The sequence below is a fragment of the Pundamilia nyererei genome, unplaced genomic scaffold, assembly GCF_000239375.1.
Source record: "Pundamilia nyererei isolate P.nyererei 1_Seehausen unplaced genomic scaffold, PunNye1.0 scaffold00011, whole genome shotgun sequence".
Lineage (NCBI taxonomy): Eukaryota > Metazoa > Chordata > Actinopteri > Cichliformes > Cichlidae > Pundamilia > Pundamilia nyererei.
In genome coordinates, this window is record NW_005187412.1 from 4,725,913 (window position 1) to 4,742,941 (window position 17,029).

The 17,029-nt window shown below is 39.0% G+C and overlaps 1 protein-coding gene across 1 annotated transcript in view; it reads right to left on the reverse strand.

The window, feature by feature from the left end:
• Positions 1 to 909: 909 nt before the first annotated feature.
• slc17a6b (solute carrier family 17 member 6b) overlaps positions 910 to 17,029 on the reverse strand; it is a 17,064-nt gene continuing 944 nt past the window's right edge. The window contains exons 2-12 of the mRNA XM_005724272.1: positions 15,017 to 15,272; positions 14,047 to 14,165; positions 12,246 to 12,360; positions 10,984 to 11,071; positions 10,784 to 10,870; positions 10,233 to 10,375; positions 9,892 to 10,041; positions 8,601 to 8,733; positions 8,136 to 8,246; positions 5,514 to 5,641; positions 910 to 4,777 (exon numbers count right to left, since the gene is read on the reverse strand). Coding sequence (XP_005724329.1) covers positions 4,436 to 4,777; positions 5,514 to 5,641; positions 8,136 to 8,246; positions 8,601 to 8,733; positions 9,892 to 10,041; positions 10,233 to 10,375; positions 10,784 to 10,870; positions 10,984 to 11,071; positions 12,246 to 12,360; positions 14,047 to 14,165; positions 15,017 to 15,272 — 1,672 coding nt within the window. The 3' untranslated portion in view covers positions 910 to 4,435. The remainder of the gene's footprint in view (positions 4,778 to 5,513; positions 5,642 to 8,135; positions 8,247 to 8,600; positions 8,734 to 9,891; positions 10,042 to 10,232; positions 10,376 to 10,783; positions 10,871 to 10,983; positions 11,072 to 12,245; positions 12,361 to 14,046; positions 14,166 to 15,016; positions 15,273 to 17,029) is intronic.

The window sequence follows — 17,029 nt, forward strand, 5'->3', positions numbered from 1 at the left end:
AGTCATTCACAACTGGAATAACTGCCTTCTGTTATAACAGAGTGTCGGTATTAATGTTTTTTAGATCAGTGACCACAGTTGGGTGATAACAATTCACTTAAGCTTTTTTGTATTTATTGTCAAAGAGCGTCCTTAAAGAGCAAATAGTAGCAGAAGGACAATGTACAACCATCAAGGCTGAATGATTTCGTGCTTAATTCAAGTATTTTAAGCCAAATAAATTTAAGGGGTAAACTGTAGACATTTTCAGAAAGCTTTCTTTCCTCCTGGTCATTTCTAATATTTTTTGGTAAGAGCTCATAATTGTTTAAGTTTTCTGAGTGGGACCTTTATCAGGCTGGGACACACTGTTTCAGTTTGTTGAATATGTGCGACCATCTGTGAGAACCATGTGCTGTAGATTTGAGAATGGAGGAAGGAGTCAGCACTTAAATCGAAGTAACACTTCCAAATAGCTCAATAAGTGCTCCTCCTCCCTCTCATCTCCATTAAGAGGTTAGAACAGTCAATAGGTCTCGCAGAACACTGGAGACTGACCCTATTGATTTCACCGAAGGGGGAAGGAGGGCAGCCATTAACTGTGTACTTCCTGTGGCCTTGGTGGAACAGTAAATCTCAGCCTTACAGTTACGATTGCTTGGATAAAGCAAATTCTTTTAACTATTCCTGTTTTTCTTTTGTGTTTTTTGGACCAAAGTCCACAAAAAACCTGAAATATGTTATGAATATAAACTTGAAATAAAGCAATAAGATACAACTTGGCAGGTCTCATGAATGATACTGCTGCATCACTATGACAAATGCAGAGGCCTTGTTTGTCTGAACTCTAATAAGCTGTGATGAGAAAGAATCCAATTATGTTAAATTGGTTGATTAAATAAAAAGAACAAAAGATCCAAAACAGCCAACTCAGTGACATGTTTCTTTTATTTATATTCTGCTGTTAAAAAATATCACCGAGGGGGGAAACACATAATGTTTTCTGTCCTCAGACCTGCTTCACTGCAAACCTTTTTTTATCAGTGCAAAACAAAACATACATTCACAAATATGCATTTGAGAGTTCAACCCTGTTTGATTGCACGACTGACGTAGTGCTCGTTTGACAGAGCATCAAGGTTTAAACTTAATCATCACACTACACAGCACAGGAAGTGAAGCTCTAATCTTCCACATTTACCTCTGGATGACATTTTTCAATTCAATTCAGTTTTATTTATATAGCACCAATCCATGACAACAGTTGCCTCAAGGCGCTTAAATGCAAAGCTATCCACCAGGACACTGAGTACAGACACGTGTATATACATTTGTTATCGTCCAATCTTTATCAACTATATAAACTCATAATTGGAGACAAAAAAAGCAACAATTCACAAAGAATGTATGAGGATTTATTAGAGTTGCTATGTCAAAAGCTTAATTTTTGTTTGGCAATAAATTCAATCATCCAAGATTTTTTTTTCCCTAGAAGTAATCTACATTTTACAAATTGTTGCTTCTGATGTGACCGTAGCTTTTTTCAATCACTGACAGTAATCGATTCAGTGGTATTATATGACTCCATAGAAGTGAAACACTGGCCGCAGATGGCCGGAAACATGACTACAGTTAAAGGCGATGTTGCTTCATTACCTGCAGGATGTGTAAAACAGAAACTCTTTGCAAACTACTTCACTAGATCAGCATGAGGTAAAAGCAACAAGTTATTCAGTGTTGCCTGAATTTTATTTTGCATTATTTATTCGCCTTTGTTGCCAGTACAAATACTCGAGACACAAACAGATTTGTTTATCATAATTTTTTATATCAAAAAGGATATAGAGTATTTCATTTTGACATCAACAAACCTCTCAATTTACACAGCAACAGAAGCCATAGACTCACACTTTAACTTCAGAGGCACAAAAACAGGAAACTTCTTACTACTTCAGGTTGCAACATTTGCTATTTTTCAAAATCGCATGTTTACGTTTCAACCTTTATGTCAATGAATATTGTGACACTGAATTAGTGGTTGTACAGGAGAGGAGGGGAGGGTAATAAGACATCGGGGGTCCGGCCACTGAATGAAACACATTAACCCAACATAGTGCTGAGAAAAGAAAGAGAGAAAGAGAGTGAAAGAACAACGACAGCACAAAGTCAGTGTGGACCACGGCAAAACAAAATCAGAAACATGAAGAAGAAGAAGAGGAAGAGCATTTGCCACTCAGGCAGAGCTCAGTTTATCATTCTCATCTGGTGAGCAGCCCCTTCACAAACTCCTTAGACTTTTCGTGTTGTCAAAGACGTTTGCGTTGGACTCTAGTACAATATTTTATAAATGTAATTTTTTTTTTACATGTTTTTCTTTACAAGTGTTTATTTTCTACATTTGTTATCACAAAAAACACGACATGTTTAACAAATGCCTTTTTTAAATAAAAAAAACAGTTACACAATGAGTGTTCATGATGTCTGACCAGAACTGTTACTATGGATTTATTGCTTTGTACACTGAGTAATGTTTGGTGCCACCTGCACACTGAAGGTCCAATATGCTGGAACCTCACTGCTGATGGTCTGTACTACCTTAAAAATGTTTGACTTCCAGCTAAAACCCAGCTCAGCTTTTCACCTTTGGTAAATTGTGCAAAGAAATTGAAGCAACAGTAACAGTTTCTGAGACGAAGACGAAAAACTTTGGAAGAAAAAAGAAACGTTAAAAAAGGACACACTACACATTTCACTTTGTTCCATGCATAAATACACAGCCACACACATCTACACTGTGAAGTGCCAACTTGAGACAAAATAAAGAAAATGTACCCCCTTCAGATCTCGTCAGTGTGAGTGCAGACTGAGGACAAACAGATGGTTCTGGGTTGTTAAGCATTTCTGTCTAATTCTGACTCTAAAACACTTTCGATAAGTCAGACGTCCACACTGTTTATCAGTGCATAAACTGCCTCCTTTCTGTAGTGCTGCTTTTGGTTTTCCATCCATATAAATAGAAATCTCCCGTTTTGCTGAATCTCATGAAAAGTGAAAATATACTGTATGTTAACATACAAATACTTTTTGGGGGGGAATGTTTGTAAACAATTTTTACCTCTTGCGTTGAACACCTGCATTTTTCTCACTCTTGTAAGATGACAGATTTATGTGTGCGGGGTTCAGCTGGGGAACAAAAGGGCAACATTACAACATTTATGTAGTGAAGGATTGCTTAGTTACTGTCAGTCAAATCTGATTAAACCTCTGTGTTAAAATCTTAATAGATGCTGTGGGGAAACATGAATCTTTCAGGAGTTTTTAATATGATGCATTCAAATGTCCTCATGCATCCGTTTGTTAAAATTTCTAAATATCTCTTATTATTATTTATTCTTCTCTTTTTAAATAATATTAAGTTTGCAGTTCTATAATAGTAAGGCTCTCATACTTGTTTTGGTTGGTCCCCAAAGACTTTCCATTGCACAAACCCTTGATAAGGTCTTATATGACAATAACTATTGTGATCCAGCTATATCTGAATTCATACAATATTTCTTTCATATATGTTTTATTTTAGATAAATCTTTAAAACAATGCATTGGTACAGTTACATTCTAAGTGGCATGACGGTGATGCTGAGTATTACAATGGGAGCGGCTTAATTCCTTCACTACACTGCTAAGATGTGTTGGGCTGCAAACACACACAAAAAAAAAACGCTCAACTGCAGCAGTACAGGGTCACAAAAGGAATTACAGATAGGACACTTCTTTTTTTATCATTTGCATGTGTAACTAAATGAGCATCACAAGTTACAATGCCGCTTTACAAGCCTCCACACCAGGTCGCTTCCATGTTCAAGACACACAGAGGCTGGTGATGAGAAATCAAAAGTAATGTGCATTAAAAAGGACACACGACTGCGAGTGCATTCAGGAGAGAGAGAGTACGATCTATACCAAGAGAGTGTCTAGTTTCTGTTTACAATATTGTGCAGTGACATATTCACACACTGAGATGGCTGGCTTGGAGGACATTGTACTGTACTTGTTCATTTGATTAATAAGGGTCAGCTTCTATGTACTTCTACAGGCTTCAGTGTGGTCAGGAAACCTTAGCTGATGGGATGAAAATGTTCATGTTTATACACAGTTGGACTCCAAATAAATATATCTATCATTAATATGCATAATAATACGTTAACAGACTGCCAATTTGATATGTGTTACACCTCTATTAATCAAATAGCTTTAGTTATTTATATGATCTCATTTTAACATTGAGTTGATCTTTTTTTTTTTTTTTTACATTTTTTATTTGTTTTCTTTAGAATTTGTGCAATCAATACGACAACGGATTGTAGGTTTTCTTGTTTATCATTTGTAGATCATTTTAAGACTAAATCTGACACTCAGGAAAATAAACCTACTCATATATCAGTGAGTGCGTGTTTGGTTTAGGAGTATCCCTCATCCTGCCTGTATCCATAGCCTCCTCCCTGTGCTTCTTCCTGGACATACTCCTCTGTCTTCTCCCAGCTGGCAGCCCAGCCTCCATTCACCTGCGTGGTTGCACCATATGTCTTGGCTGGCCCTCCAAAAGCACCGTAGCTCTGAGTGATGTCACCTGTTTCTTCTGCCAGCTCGTCCTCATCAATGAAGCCACACTTCTCCTCACTGGTCAGTTCCGGGTCAGCCCACGGCTGTTTTTCTCCTGATGCAAAAAGGCCGTAGAAGATCACGCCTCCATAATGCACCAAGGAGGCTATGAGGAATACATACTGCCACTCCTCTCTGGTCTGAAGAGGGAAGAAAAAAAATAGTGTTTTCATAAATACGCTGATCATACCAACAATTTGCCTGTTTAATATTTGTGACCTTGGAGCAGAGTATTGGAGAAATATTTAAAAGGTGTCTACTTTGTAAATCTGTGGCTGCACACATCAAATTATGTGTAGAAATGACATCAGTCCATGTAGAAAACAATACTTGCTACCGAGAAGTACAAGTAAAAGCAAGTTATACTTTTGTGGGCTAGCTCCCAGAGGGATGGTCTTAGTCTTATTTATTTAAATAAATAATAGATAATCAAGACATTTCTAGTTTACTCATATATAGTAATACATATATAGTATACTCATATAGCTACGTGAAAAAAACTACAAGGTCACTGCATGCAGATTTAGGCCATTTCTCTCTTATTGTTATTGTCTTTACCTTAGAAGACAAAACGCCTCGAGGTAACTGTAGTGCGATTTTGTTCTTGTATAAATAAAACTGAATTGAATTGAATTTGTAAATGTCTGGGTGAAGTATAATTTCTCTGTACTTTTACAGCAAATGTATAACATGTTGTTATTTCTTTAACTGTTTATGCAAATGTTGCCAGAAACCATTAATGAAAGGTATGCTGTATGCTTTTTAATGTCAAGCAGGGAAAATTAAAGTAAACTTCAGAGTTATTTGTTAATTTTTGCACACATTTGAAATGTATGACTTTCATGATTCTGTCACATTTGGAGGAAAAGCCCTTACCTTGTGCTTTGTCATAGCACCAACAATCAGCGGGCACACCATGCCAGATAAGGTGCCCACACCATTAGAGATGCCCATTAGGATACTGGCATAACGCGGAGCAATATCCAGGTGATTGACGTTGAAGCCTGACAGCAAAACAACAAAAAAAGATTTTATCTTTGTGAGCTACAAGCCTGGTTAACATAATTTAAAGGGCAGTTTGATACAGAAAGGGCAAATGCTATGAGTAAAGTATAAAAGGCAACTGATGCATGACACAGTTACAGATAAAAGTAGCACAAATGGTGACCATCTTGTTGCAGAAATAGGCACCAACTCGCCACACGACCTCCTCCCCCACTCTGACTAGCTGAATGAGTAAGTGTCCTCGTGAGCTGCTGCACGCCGCCTGCCTGGCAAGTCTCCCGAGACAGCTAGCACTGAATTATTAAACACTCTTGGAGAAAGCTGGAGAACACCAGCAAGAAACTGATTTTGCACGTAGTCACAGATATCTGCAGCTTCTATAACTGAGTATAAACATGACAACAGCTGTTGAATGAATAGCTGGCCTAAAGGTTTAGGATCATTAATGAAATTAAATTTCTACTTTTACTCTCCACAGCTTTCTAATTATGGATCATTTCCATGCAAAAAGGTCATTTTTATAGTCTTTTTGTCCAAATATCCAACTTGAAGTCTGTACTTAGCTAAGAAATAATAAATAAACACTTTTATTTATTATGAATTAAATAGACACGATATGATGTGTTAATTAGCTTCATAAATGCTTGTTTTATTTTTAAAACGCTGGAGAAAGCCACACTCGCTGTTTCTCCTGGTTCTACTCATTGTGGTATGCTAGTGTTCTAGCTCTAGCATCAAATATAGAACACAGAGCAACAGCATTTAATACCAAAACAAATCAGCACATCTGTCACACGTCGTCTTATTTTATGCCTCATTCAACCAAGAAGTTGTAAATAAAGTCCAAAAGGCACTGTAACAAAAAATTATTTCCCCTAGGGATCAATAGAGGATTCTGATTCTGATTCTGAAAAACTCAAAGCCACAACTGCCAGCCTATGGTAGTCTTAAAAACAAACTGAATGACAATTATTTCGGACAAAATTCAAATTTGAGATTGAGGTGAAACATAGAGCAGACTCTGAAACTGACCTGAATGGAAACAAAGGCGCATAAATTGTAATACAACACGCACAGAGGGAGTGTCACTATGATCTCTGCTGAGCATGCAATGGCTCCATCAAATCCTTACTGTACATATATTATATAGACAAAAAGTACCGAGCTGCCTTTAACATCATACATAGCAGTATCTAGACTGATATTAGGCATATATATATTTGTTCGGCTGCTATTTATTTTTGTTACAGGAGTTTCCTAACAACTGTTATGTGTAGTTATTTATGAGTCCTCACTAAGATAACCCAACAATGTAGTTTTAAAATATATGCCGTCTGTTATCAAAGCAAGTCATTAATCACTCTTTTGCATTCTGCCCGATTAAGCTTGAGTTAGGTGTTTGTTGTGTCCTTGCTGAGTGATCAAAGGGTTTTTCTCTCATCTCTTCTTTAGGATTTTATTTTTATTTGCCATTAAAAATGTTGATACAATATGGTGGCAAGGTGGCAAATACGTAATATTGGCTTTTATTATTAATATAATTAACAGCCCCTTGAACATCAGTTGGGCTTGATGATGTGCCTCAAAAGAGCGCCTACTAGAGTGTCAACACCACTCTGTAACTTTACGTGGTCTGACACTTTGTGGCTCAGTTGCTGTGGTTCCTAAATACTTCCACTTTGCAATAATCCCACTTAACAGTTGTTCATAGAAGAACTAGGAGGGAAGAAATTTCATAAACTGCCTTTTTGCTGTGGTAACGTTATATTACAGTACTGTGCACTGAGCACTTCAGAATGACCCAGTCGTTCACTTGTAAAGAGGACTGAAGAGGACCACTCCTGTGGTAACTGGGTTGCATTTGTCTGAACTGGGTAGAACAGCGCTCTCTTGTTTTGCACCTTGGTCATAGAATGACCGTCAGAGCACATTGAAGTGGAATGATTTTGTCGCCCTATGTGAGTTCAGAGCATTCTCCAGCTTGTCCTTGTATTATTTTGACTATGACTTGTTTTATGTATGTTGATGTTATGTTTTATTATTAATTTGAAACAGTGTAACATTGTAATGGTGGGCCTTCTTGGGCAGGACTCCCCTAAAAAAAAAGAGATGCTAATCTGAAAGGACTTTCTGATTACATAAAGGATAAACAAATAAAAATACCTGAATTGAAGGATTAAGAGGCTTGGCCCAATACTTTGTCCATAAAGGGCAGCTGATTGCTGCTGTATTAATGTTAAAAAAGTGCACACTTTCTTTGTAAGCTCTGGGTCATTTTATAAATTGTCTCAAAAAGCAGTGCAGTAGCACCAAGTGTTGCTTACAAGTATATTTATTCTTTGTCTAGCTTGTTATCCTTTTCACTGAAGCCCCAAATCATTAAACATTAAATGAAATAAAGCTAAATCTAAACAGTGATGACATTATTTAATCACTTTTAATTTACATCTTGTTTCATACCACATATATTCTGATCTTTTTACGCCTACTAACCTGATATGGCAAATCCACTGAAGCCCACTGCAAGCACGAGGAAGGAGATCGCCACCCCTTTGCTGTGGGAATATCCTACCACCAGTAGCAATGTGGCCTCCATGCCAAATCCTGGCAGGGAGAGACAGTAGTGTCACACACACAAGCACAGACAAAGCCCACGGGCAGTTGGTCATTGTGGTGCCAATTGAATTAAGCGTGATACATGATCTGCACTCAATTACACAAGTGTCAGATATGAAATCAATGCACAGTCACAATCAGTGAGTCAACCCGTGTACTGAAGTATTGAGCAGATAGATTTTTACCAAAAAATATAAACAAAACCATCTCTGCAGCCCAGCTGGCCGTTAAGAGCACCTTAAAAACAACACTATGGATCTGACACCATCAAAATAACACCCTGCAGCCGTGCAAAGAGAGGTGTGGAAATGTTTGATTTCATCCTCGGTTCAGACTTCTCACCTCCGCAGTTCATGATTTTCCTGACAGTGGTAGTTGTCAGGATGTTCCTGCTGCGCAGGTAGTCGGCCAGCTGGCCACCAATGGGCACAATGATGGTCATCACCAAGTGGGGGAGGGCAGAAAGTGCACCGACCTAAAGTCCCATACAGAAAATCAATAAAATTAGATGCACAGCTGAATGCCAGTATAATAGATGAAGATTTATACTTTTGAAGATGTTTCTCCATAAATTTTTAAAAGGCTCTACAATTTAGGACATTCTATATTTTTCATTATTTGTATTTTCTCACTTATTCAAAGTAGCTGAGCAGAAAATAGGAAATATCCCTGTTTTTAATGCATTTTCATACTTTGTCAAATGAATGTTTGAGGGAATGAGCAGCTAATAAGGATCAAACTCAAACACACTATGAGCATATATTGGTCTTATAGAGCAAATAACAAATTTCTGATTTGAAAGTCACTAAAATAAGATGAATGGCATAAATCTTTGGAATTTTTACTGTATATTTCTACATTTTACACCTTTTTCTGTTGATAAAGACCTCCCCACAGCCATTCATGCTACACCAAAGTAGTTAATTAAAAGATAAACAACTAAATTACTGAAAAGTTCTAGTTGTTTACTGTCTAATATAGAAATTTCAGTTAAAAACAAGTAAAATTTTCATCAATTGACAAAAAAACAATGTTTTAAAACTACAGGGCATTCCCGGCACTGACCTACAATATCATGTTGAAATTGCACTTCTTCATCTCATATTAATATATCGCAGGGATTAAATATGTAATTTAATCCCCACATAATTAAACGTTTCACTCACCAGGCCCATTTAAGATTAAAGTGGATTGTTTGTGGCCCTTAATGTAAAATGACCTTGACATCCTTGCTCTAAGAGATTCTGTGCAATATATAAAATAACTACAGTGAATTTTGTTTTTTAAATTTAAACCTGTTGAAGTTACAGTTGCTTTGATGTGTTTTTTTATTCCATCATCTGAAAAAGTTCACACAGGCCTTAAAAGATAAGCATGGATATATAGTGGAAATGTATATTGCATCACTTTGTTATGATGTGTATCAGTTCATGAGAGAGAACTATTGGCCACCAGCTGCACTCACACTGATTCTCATAATAAATCAATGAATCTGTCCAAGAGCAAAGCGTCACTCTCAGCTTTAAACAGACTGAATCTGAGTGGTGAGGGGTTTTCTTTACGACTTTAATCTTTCATGTCTCTATTTTTTTTTCTTTTTTTGGTTGTCTTATGACATTTTTTGTAAGCTCACCTTGCTTATCTCAAAACCAAACACTTCTTCAAAATATGCAGGCTGGCTAATCAGCAGCAGGTAAAATGTCCAGCTCCTGCAGAAGTTGGCCACAATAATTGCATAGACAGGCATAGAGGTGAAGAACTTCCTCCAGGGTGTCTTGAATTTCTGAAAAAGATTAAGAAAAATGATGGTTGTGTTCACATGAAGGTAAAGAGCTTTGCCTGACTGACAGTTTCTGGAACTGTGTTCATATTTTTGTAATGCTTCTTACAAAAAAATAAATAAATAAAAACGGGCTAAAAACGGGGTATTTTGTGAGGTTACTTAAGCCCAGGTTTTTGACGGTGTCCCCTCACCTCTGCAGGTCCTGTTAGCTTGGCACTCTCTCCAATGCTCTCCTCAATGTAGCAGCGTTCCTCATCAGTGATGGTTGGATGTTCAGCAGGGCTCTCATAAGACACCAAGATCCAGAACATATACCAGAAGATGCCAAAGCATCCTGTTTGTACGGACAAATTACAAGTCAGAAGGTGTACAGAAGAAGCATTGCAACTAATTTTGACCTCAGCAGTAAGCACATGCAGAGACTCTGGCAGCCTGATCTTTCTAAAATGCCTGAGAGAATAAAAGCCAGACAGGAAAGCTAACTGTATCCAGTCCACAGAGAAAGACATGGGGGTTATTTATTGACACACCAAAACATCAGGGGGGGAAAAATCAATACATAGTCTGCCTGGCTAAATCCATTTGACTTTCACTGAAGTCTCTTAGTTTTTCGCCAAGCTTAAAAATAGTTGCATTTATAACCTACATGTATTTTTCATATATAAAAATTTATCTCCAGTTCTTTTTGCATCAATATGCATGCCTATCCCATGAAGTCCCTCACTGAGTCTTACAGTCTTACCGTAGACATAGAACACTGAGGACCATCCTGTATACTGAACCAAGACCCCAGCCAGAGGCATCGCAATCACAGCACCAGCATAGGAGCCTGGCAAGGAGAAAGCGATTCAGTGCTTGCAAGGACAGACATCATCAAGGTAAAGTAAAGTTTAACAAATCATATCTGAATCTAGAAGGAGAAACAGACACAAAAGTATTTACCACAGAATGAGAGGGTGGCCAGACGACTCCTTTCTAATGGCGGCGCCCATTTACTCCAGATCCCATGACAGGCTGGGTAGGTCACTCCCTAAAGCCAACCACAAGGAACAGTCTGTTTTCATTTGTTACAGTAAAACAATAATCATCAGTGAAACTCTCTGCACTTTGGCCTGTTCTTCTAAGCTATTGTTGTTATAGAGATGCATGTACTCTTGTCTCCCAGAGGCCAGAGGGATTATATAAATGTAGCCAGTCTATATGGTCTGTGTGAAAAATATTGCAAGATTTGAACAATGGCACAATTGCAGAGCATGTACTTTCATTAGCTAGCACTTGTTTTGTAGGCTACTGTATGAATACTATTATAACAGGAAAGGCTTTCAGGATTTCTAGACCAAACCATATTTAAATTATTATACAGATGTATTATTATATGTATATGAATACAGATATTTTCAGGTTTAGGATGTGTTAAACGTCCATTTGGAATACCCAGTTAGACTTGAATCTGAACCAACAGACATGTCATAAGTAATCAAAATTAACATTTTCGCCCTTGTAATTACCATGAACAAACAGCTCAGCACCGTGATGACCTGATGAGCTGTTCAAGAAGCAAAACAGGCCTGCAGACATTAAATGCTAATCAGCCTCTAATTTGAACAAACTTCACTGATTTTAAATCCAGTCTGCAGGCTTCCTTACAGTAGGGCCTGCTGGTCTTTAAGGAAATTAACTGTGTACATTACCACGTGTTTATATGGCCAGGAAAAGCTGTATCTTTGTATGTTTATATCTATCGCAACAGACTTTATAGCCCATGTGAGAACTGCATTATAAGCCCTCCATGTTTTTTACTCCAATAGGTATATTTCATCAACATGAGTGTCTAATTTCACTACAAAGCCAGGAGGATTGATATCCCTCTGCAAATCAACATTTTCCCCATTATCCATCTCTGCAGGATCACTTTACTGTTGTTTGTATTCAGGCACAAAAAGGCACAATAAAGGAAAGAAAAATGAGCTGGACAAAGCCATGGAACCAGTTGGAGTGGACTGGATCAATACAGTGCATCTCGCATTTCATTGAACTGCACGCCATACTCTTTATTCTCTCGGGAACTAAAATTATACAGTAAGCGAATAAAGTGAGAGAATAAATTCATTGCTGATTTTTTATTCATGCACACAATAAAAATAAAATAAAATAACATAAAATAAAACATAGACTGCTGTGACGCACCTCTGACAGTGTCTTACCTCCACCAGTCCTTGTAATATCCTGACAAATATGACACACCCATAGTGGACTCGGGCAGCCGAGGGAATGAACATGTTGAGAGTGGAGGTGAGGACGATGGCTGCACCAAATACCCTGAAAATATCACAATTACCAGCGTTTTAAATTTCAGTCATAGCAAATCGCCTCATTATTAACTGTGCTGAACGTATGGCAACACATTTTATTAATCAAGTATCACAACAGTCGACAGCGTGCTTTTTGGGTGAACATTGCCCGGTTTTTTCCAGACACTCATAGTAAAGCAAATCCATAAAACAAACAAAAAATAGTATCTGTTACTTCCAATGGTCATTTTAAATCTCTTTGTTTTTACTTTGTTTTGCTGGAAAAAGCCGAAACCTTCCATTTCAGCTTTAAACCATCACTGCACCTGAGGAGGATGCAGGGCTGTTCGCCGGTCCTCGGATTTGATTGGCTCTGCCTTACACGCGCTCTTTGACGTCATGTAAATGAATATTTGAAGTAGCAACACCCCGTAAATGACCACATCACGTGTCGCTTAGCAACCGTTTTCGCTTTCGTACAGCTCGAGACGTGTTTCTCCTGAAGAATGGCGTTTAATTTTAGTTTTGACGCAGACCGAGAGCGAAGAGGACAATTAACCGATGACTGCTCTGCATTATAACTCGGGGGAGAAAAGATTCATGCAGGCTAATTATTCATCAGGCTGTTAAATTTAGCCCTAGCACTGCTTATTCTGAAATATTAAAGCTTACATGGAAGGTTGCAGAAACAGGAATGCTTTTATTATCGCTATTTTATTTTATTTTTATTTTATAGATAGGCCATATTTTTCCATCTTTATTTTTAGGAGGGAGCAGGTGAGCAAGCAGAGCAAGGCCGAACACACAGCTATTTCTCATTTTTGTCACGTCCCACACTCCCCCGCCCCTCTCCTCCGCACGTGGGGGGACAAGCCCTAATCCGGTGGAGACTAGTGTTGAGCACGAGACCGATTGATTCGCTTACATCCTCGTGTCAATCACACAAACGGACTGCAGGGAGATGCGATTGTAAAAGTCGCGGGCCCTAAATAAAAATATCACAAAAATATCATTAAAAAAAAACAATTTTCCGTTTTATTTGAGCAAAATGATTGGATGAGAAATGTTTGGTACTATATCAACGTCCATCCACTAAAATGTGTGCCGTGTTGTTGATATGACAGCATACAGTCTCTGCAGTTTAACGTAATTATAATGACTGACGCATTTGGCAGTGCTCATGTGAATTAAAGCCTTTGGCGACAGGACCGGGTCTGGTATCCATGCCCTGAGAGAGCGACAGATTAGACCCGGCTCCCCCTAGGGAGCTCATTAACAGGTGGCAGAAAGCCCTGACACCAGGAGCTGCAGGCCTGCCAGCCCAGTGCCCTCCCTGCAGCTCTGCATCACTTCAGATCTGCAGACTGTCTGCTCCCTTTGTGCAGAGATGCTCTGCATATAACCGTGACCTGCTCATCCGTTTCACAGTTCAGACACGGATATTTTTATGCCTGCTTTTGGCTGTATTTGGTTTTACTATTCTTTTTAATCGGAGGTGATTTTATTCCACTCCCCGCCTGAACGGGTTTTTTGTTTTCCCACTGTTGATAAAAATTGCAAATATAGAAATGAATAGACAAAGGGAGTAAGAGGAAACGAAAGTCACGCCAATTGTTCAAACAATTCTTTTAATACCCAACACCAAATCACGAAAATCTGCCGACTGAATATAGCTGTGTCGTATTTATGGTAATTCAGGGGAGGTGCCGCCTACCTGTTCGCTGCCAGCCTGGAGGATATATATCCTCCCGGGATTTGTGTCACGATATAGCCCCAGAAAAAAGATCCGTGAATCATTCCCACCGTCTCTGGATCCCAGTTGAACTTGGCTTTCTGGCAGATAATATGGAAAACAAAAACGGTGGAGTTAAAATGAACAAGTGGCCTATGCGCTTTGGAAAAACGTACATGTGTTGCATGTGAGCTCTGTTGTGGCTAATTAACCAAGAAATGAACGAATTTACTCTATCGAAGAATAAATCTAAACGGGGGCCTTTTTAATAAAGGCCTGCATGTGTTTATTTCGACTGGATTTTCATTGATCCGATTACTAAAGCACCTAATTTTCCCGTAAAAAAATAATATAAAGCAAGCTAGTTATGTGTAACAGTTTGGCTTTCTTGGTAAAGACGAATATTGGACGAAATTTGAGATAATGCAGTTGTATAATATAGGGGTCAGGATGAATACTAAATACATGTTTTATAGAAATTGTCCGAAATATTCAGACATTTTTAATGCACCTTTTGTATGTAATATCCCTTTAAGAAAAAGACTAGCTTTTACATCATGACACTGACACTGTTCTACGTAATTTATTACACCATACACAGGAAACAGTGACGCTACTGATCTTAAATCTTATTGAACCATCAATGTATGCTATTTAATCCTAAGAATATCCTGTGTAAGCTGTGGAGGCCTGGTGCCATTTAAATCAGGAGCATCTCTGGCGCATTTTTACTTTCCCTGCACACAGATGTATGTATACTAAAGCTCTGTAGAAATGACTACCGTGGTTCATTTAAACTTAGAGGGGGGCTATTTCACGGCCTAGTGTGCCAGCAATAGAAGGCCTTTATGTGTTTCTCATTTATCATGTGCAGAGAAACTCGTTTTAATAACCATGTGCCATAATGTGCCTCGTCTGTACACGGTGTACTCGCTCGCTCGCTTTGCCACACCTCTTTGATGATGATCTTGCCGTTCTGGTGAACCGTGCTGTTGTTGACCATGCCCACTATGGCCACGCCCAGGTTGCATCGGATGCCGAAGGAGATGCAGAAGCCCAGGCCGCTCATGATGGCGATAATGTAGCGGCGGGGCAGGCCGAAGCACTTGCAGTCGCACAGCGGGGGTTTCTTCTCAGCGGCCTCCCGTGGCCTTCCATCCTCCGTGAGCTCGATCACTTCCCCGGTTTTCTGCCTCCTTTCTATAACCCTGCAACAACCAGGGGGTGATAACTCTGTCTGTGTGGATCCTCAGTCATCCAGGTCATGGCAGTCTTAGGCGATTGAAATAAAGCCAACTGGGATTCTTTCTTTCTTTCTTAAGGTTCATGGAGAGATTTCATACCTCATCCACATCCAAGAGTTTTGGGGGTTTTTTTCGTTCTGAAAACTGATGGAGAGTCCCAGGTATTTATTGTCTAATGGGGTTGTCCCTTTGGAGGAGGATCTAACCCACCCTTTGTCCACAGGGTAAATACCTGGGACTCTCTTGGATGGGAGGTGAAACTTCTTCACTAACCACAAAAGTCCAGTTATCTTGATTTCTACCGCTTAAGAATAACACTGTCTGCGGATCCAACTAACACCACATGAAATTAAGATTCTCAAATTTATAAAAACAACAGATTTTTTCTTTCTTTCATGGAGGCCCATTAATATTTCCATTTAGCATGAATATTTTAGTAGGGGCTGGGTGCTTGGGTGTGTGTGTGTGTGTGTGTGTGTGTGTGTGTGTGTGTGTGTGTGTGTGTGTGTGTGTGTGTGTGGGTGTGACCAGGATACTGTTTGAGACGTCTTGTCAAACAGTCAAGTAAATCCTGGAAGCATTTCCTGTAGAATCACCATAATGAGAGAGAGGTAGTGGGAGGTTTAGGCCTCTGTGATGTATTTACATTATGGAGAGCATTTATTCACACTGAGGACAGCGTGTCTGTGAGGCTTTAGTCAGACGACTCCTACAACGAATTAAAAAAATAAATTTGATGCTTTTATTTGCTCCAATAGGAGGGGAAAGCTTCTAATGGGAAACGAGAATGAAGGTTCCCCTTGTAGAGCAGAATTAAGTCGAATATGCCCCTGACTGTACCGCATTGCAGCACCCAGCTCGCTTTCACACTCATTAGCATTCAGGGACCGAGCAACAGCTCCAGCCTGCAGACAACCCGTCTGTGGGCTTTCCTCAAACTCCTCGTGCTTTTCTTTTTTATGTATTCATTTTTTCTGTCCAGGAAAATCGCGTTTGTCGCAATCAGTTAATTGTCTAAATCTAAAATGTTATCAAAACATGTAAATCTCAGTCTCTGCAAACGAATGAAGACATTCCAAGTTAAAAAAAAAAGGGACAGCAGAATATTAGAATTAAATGCGTGTATTTGGGGTGAAACGTAAGACCTGGTTCAGGGGGTAAAGCCAGAGAGGATACAGAGAGCCACTGATGTTTAACGAAAGACGGTTTAATTCCATTTCTCCTGCAGATTTGAGCAAGCACTCGGTGCAAGGGTATGTAAGGCGGAGAAGATGAATTCGCAAGGGAATAGGCCCGATGTGAATATAGCGGAAAGTCTAAAAACGCATTTATTCTGCTGAACACTCAAAAATAAATACAAAATAAATAAAACGGGTTTTTTAAATCACCAAACATCAACATTAAAGAAAACACACACACACATATCGAGGTGCTGAATTAATCAAAGTGATAGCTGTAGATTCAAATGATTCAAATGAATAGAATTTCCTTTTATTTGGTTATAACGACATCGTGGAATGCTTTAAAAATCACGAGTGGAGTCCCACAAATTTCTCGCGCGGCCTGCGCGTCCTCTTTAACCTAATCTGCCAATCAGATTCATGTGCAGGCCCCTGCATCAGGATCTAGTGGCATCCATACCCTTGCCAGCAACAAACACACACACACACACACACACACACACACACACACACACACACACACACACACACACACACACA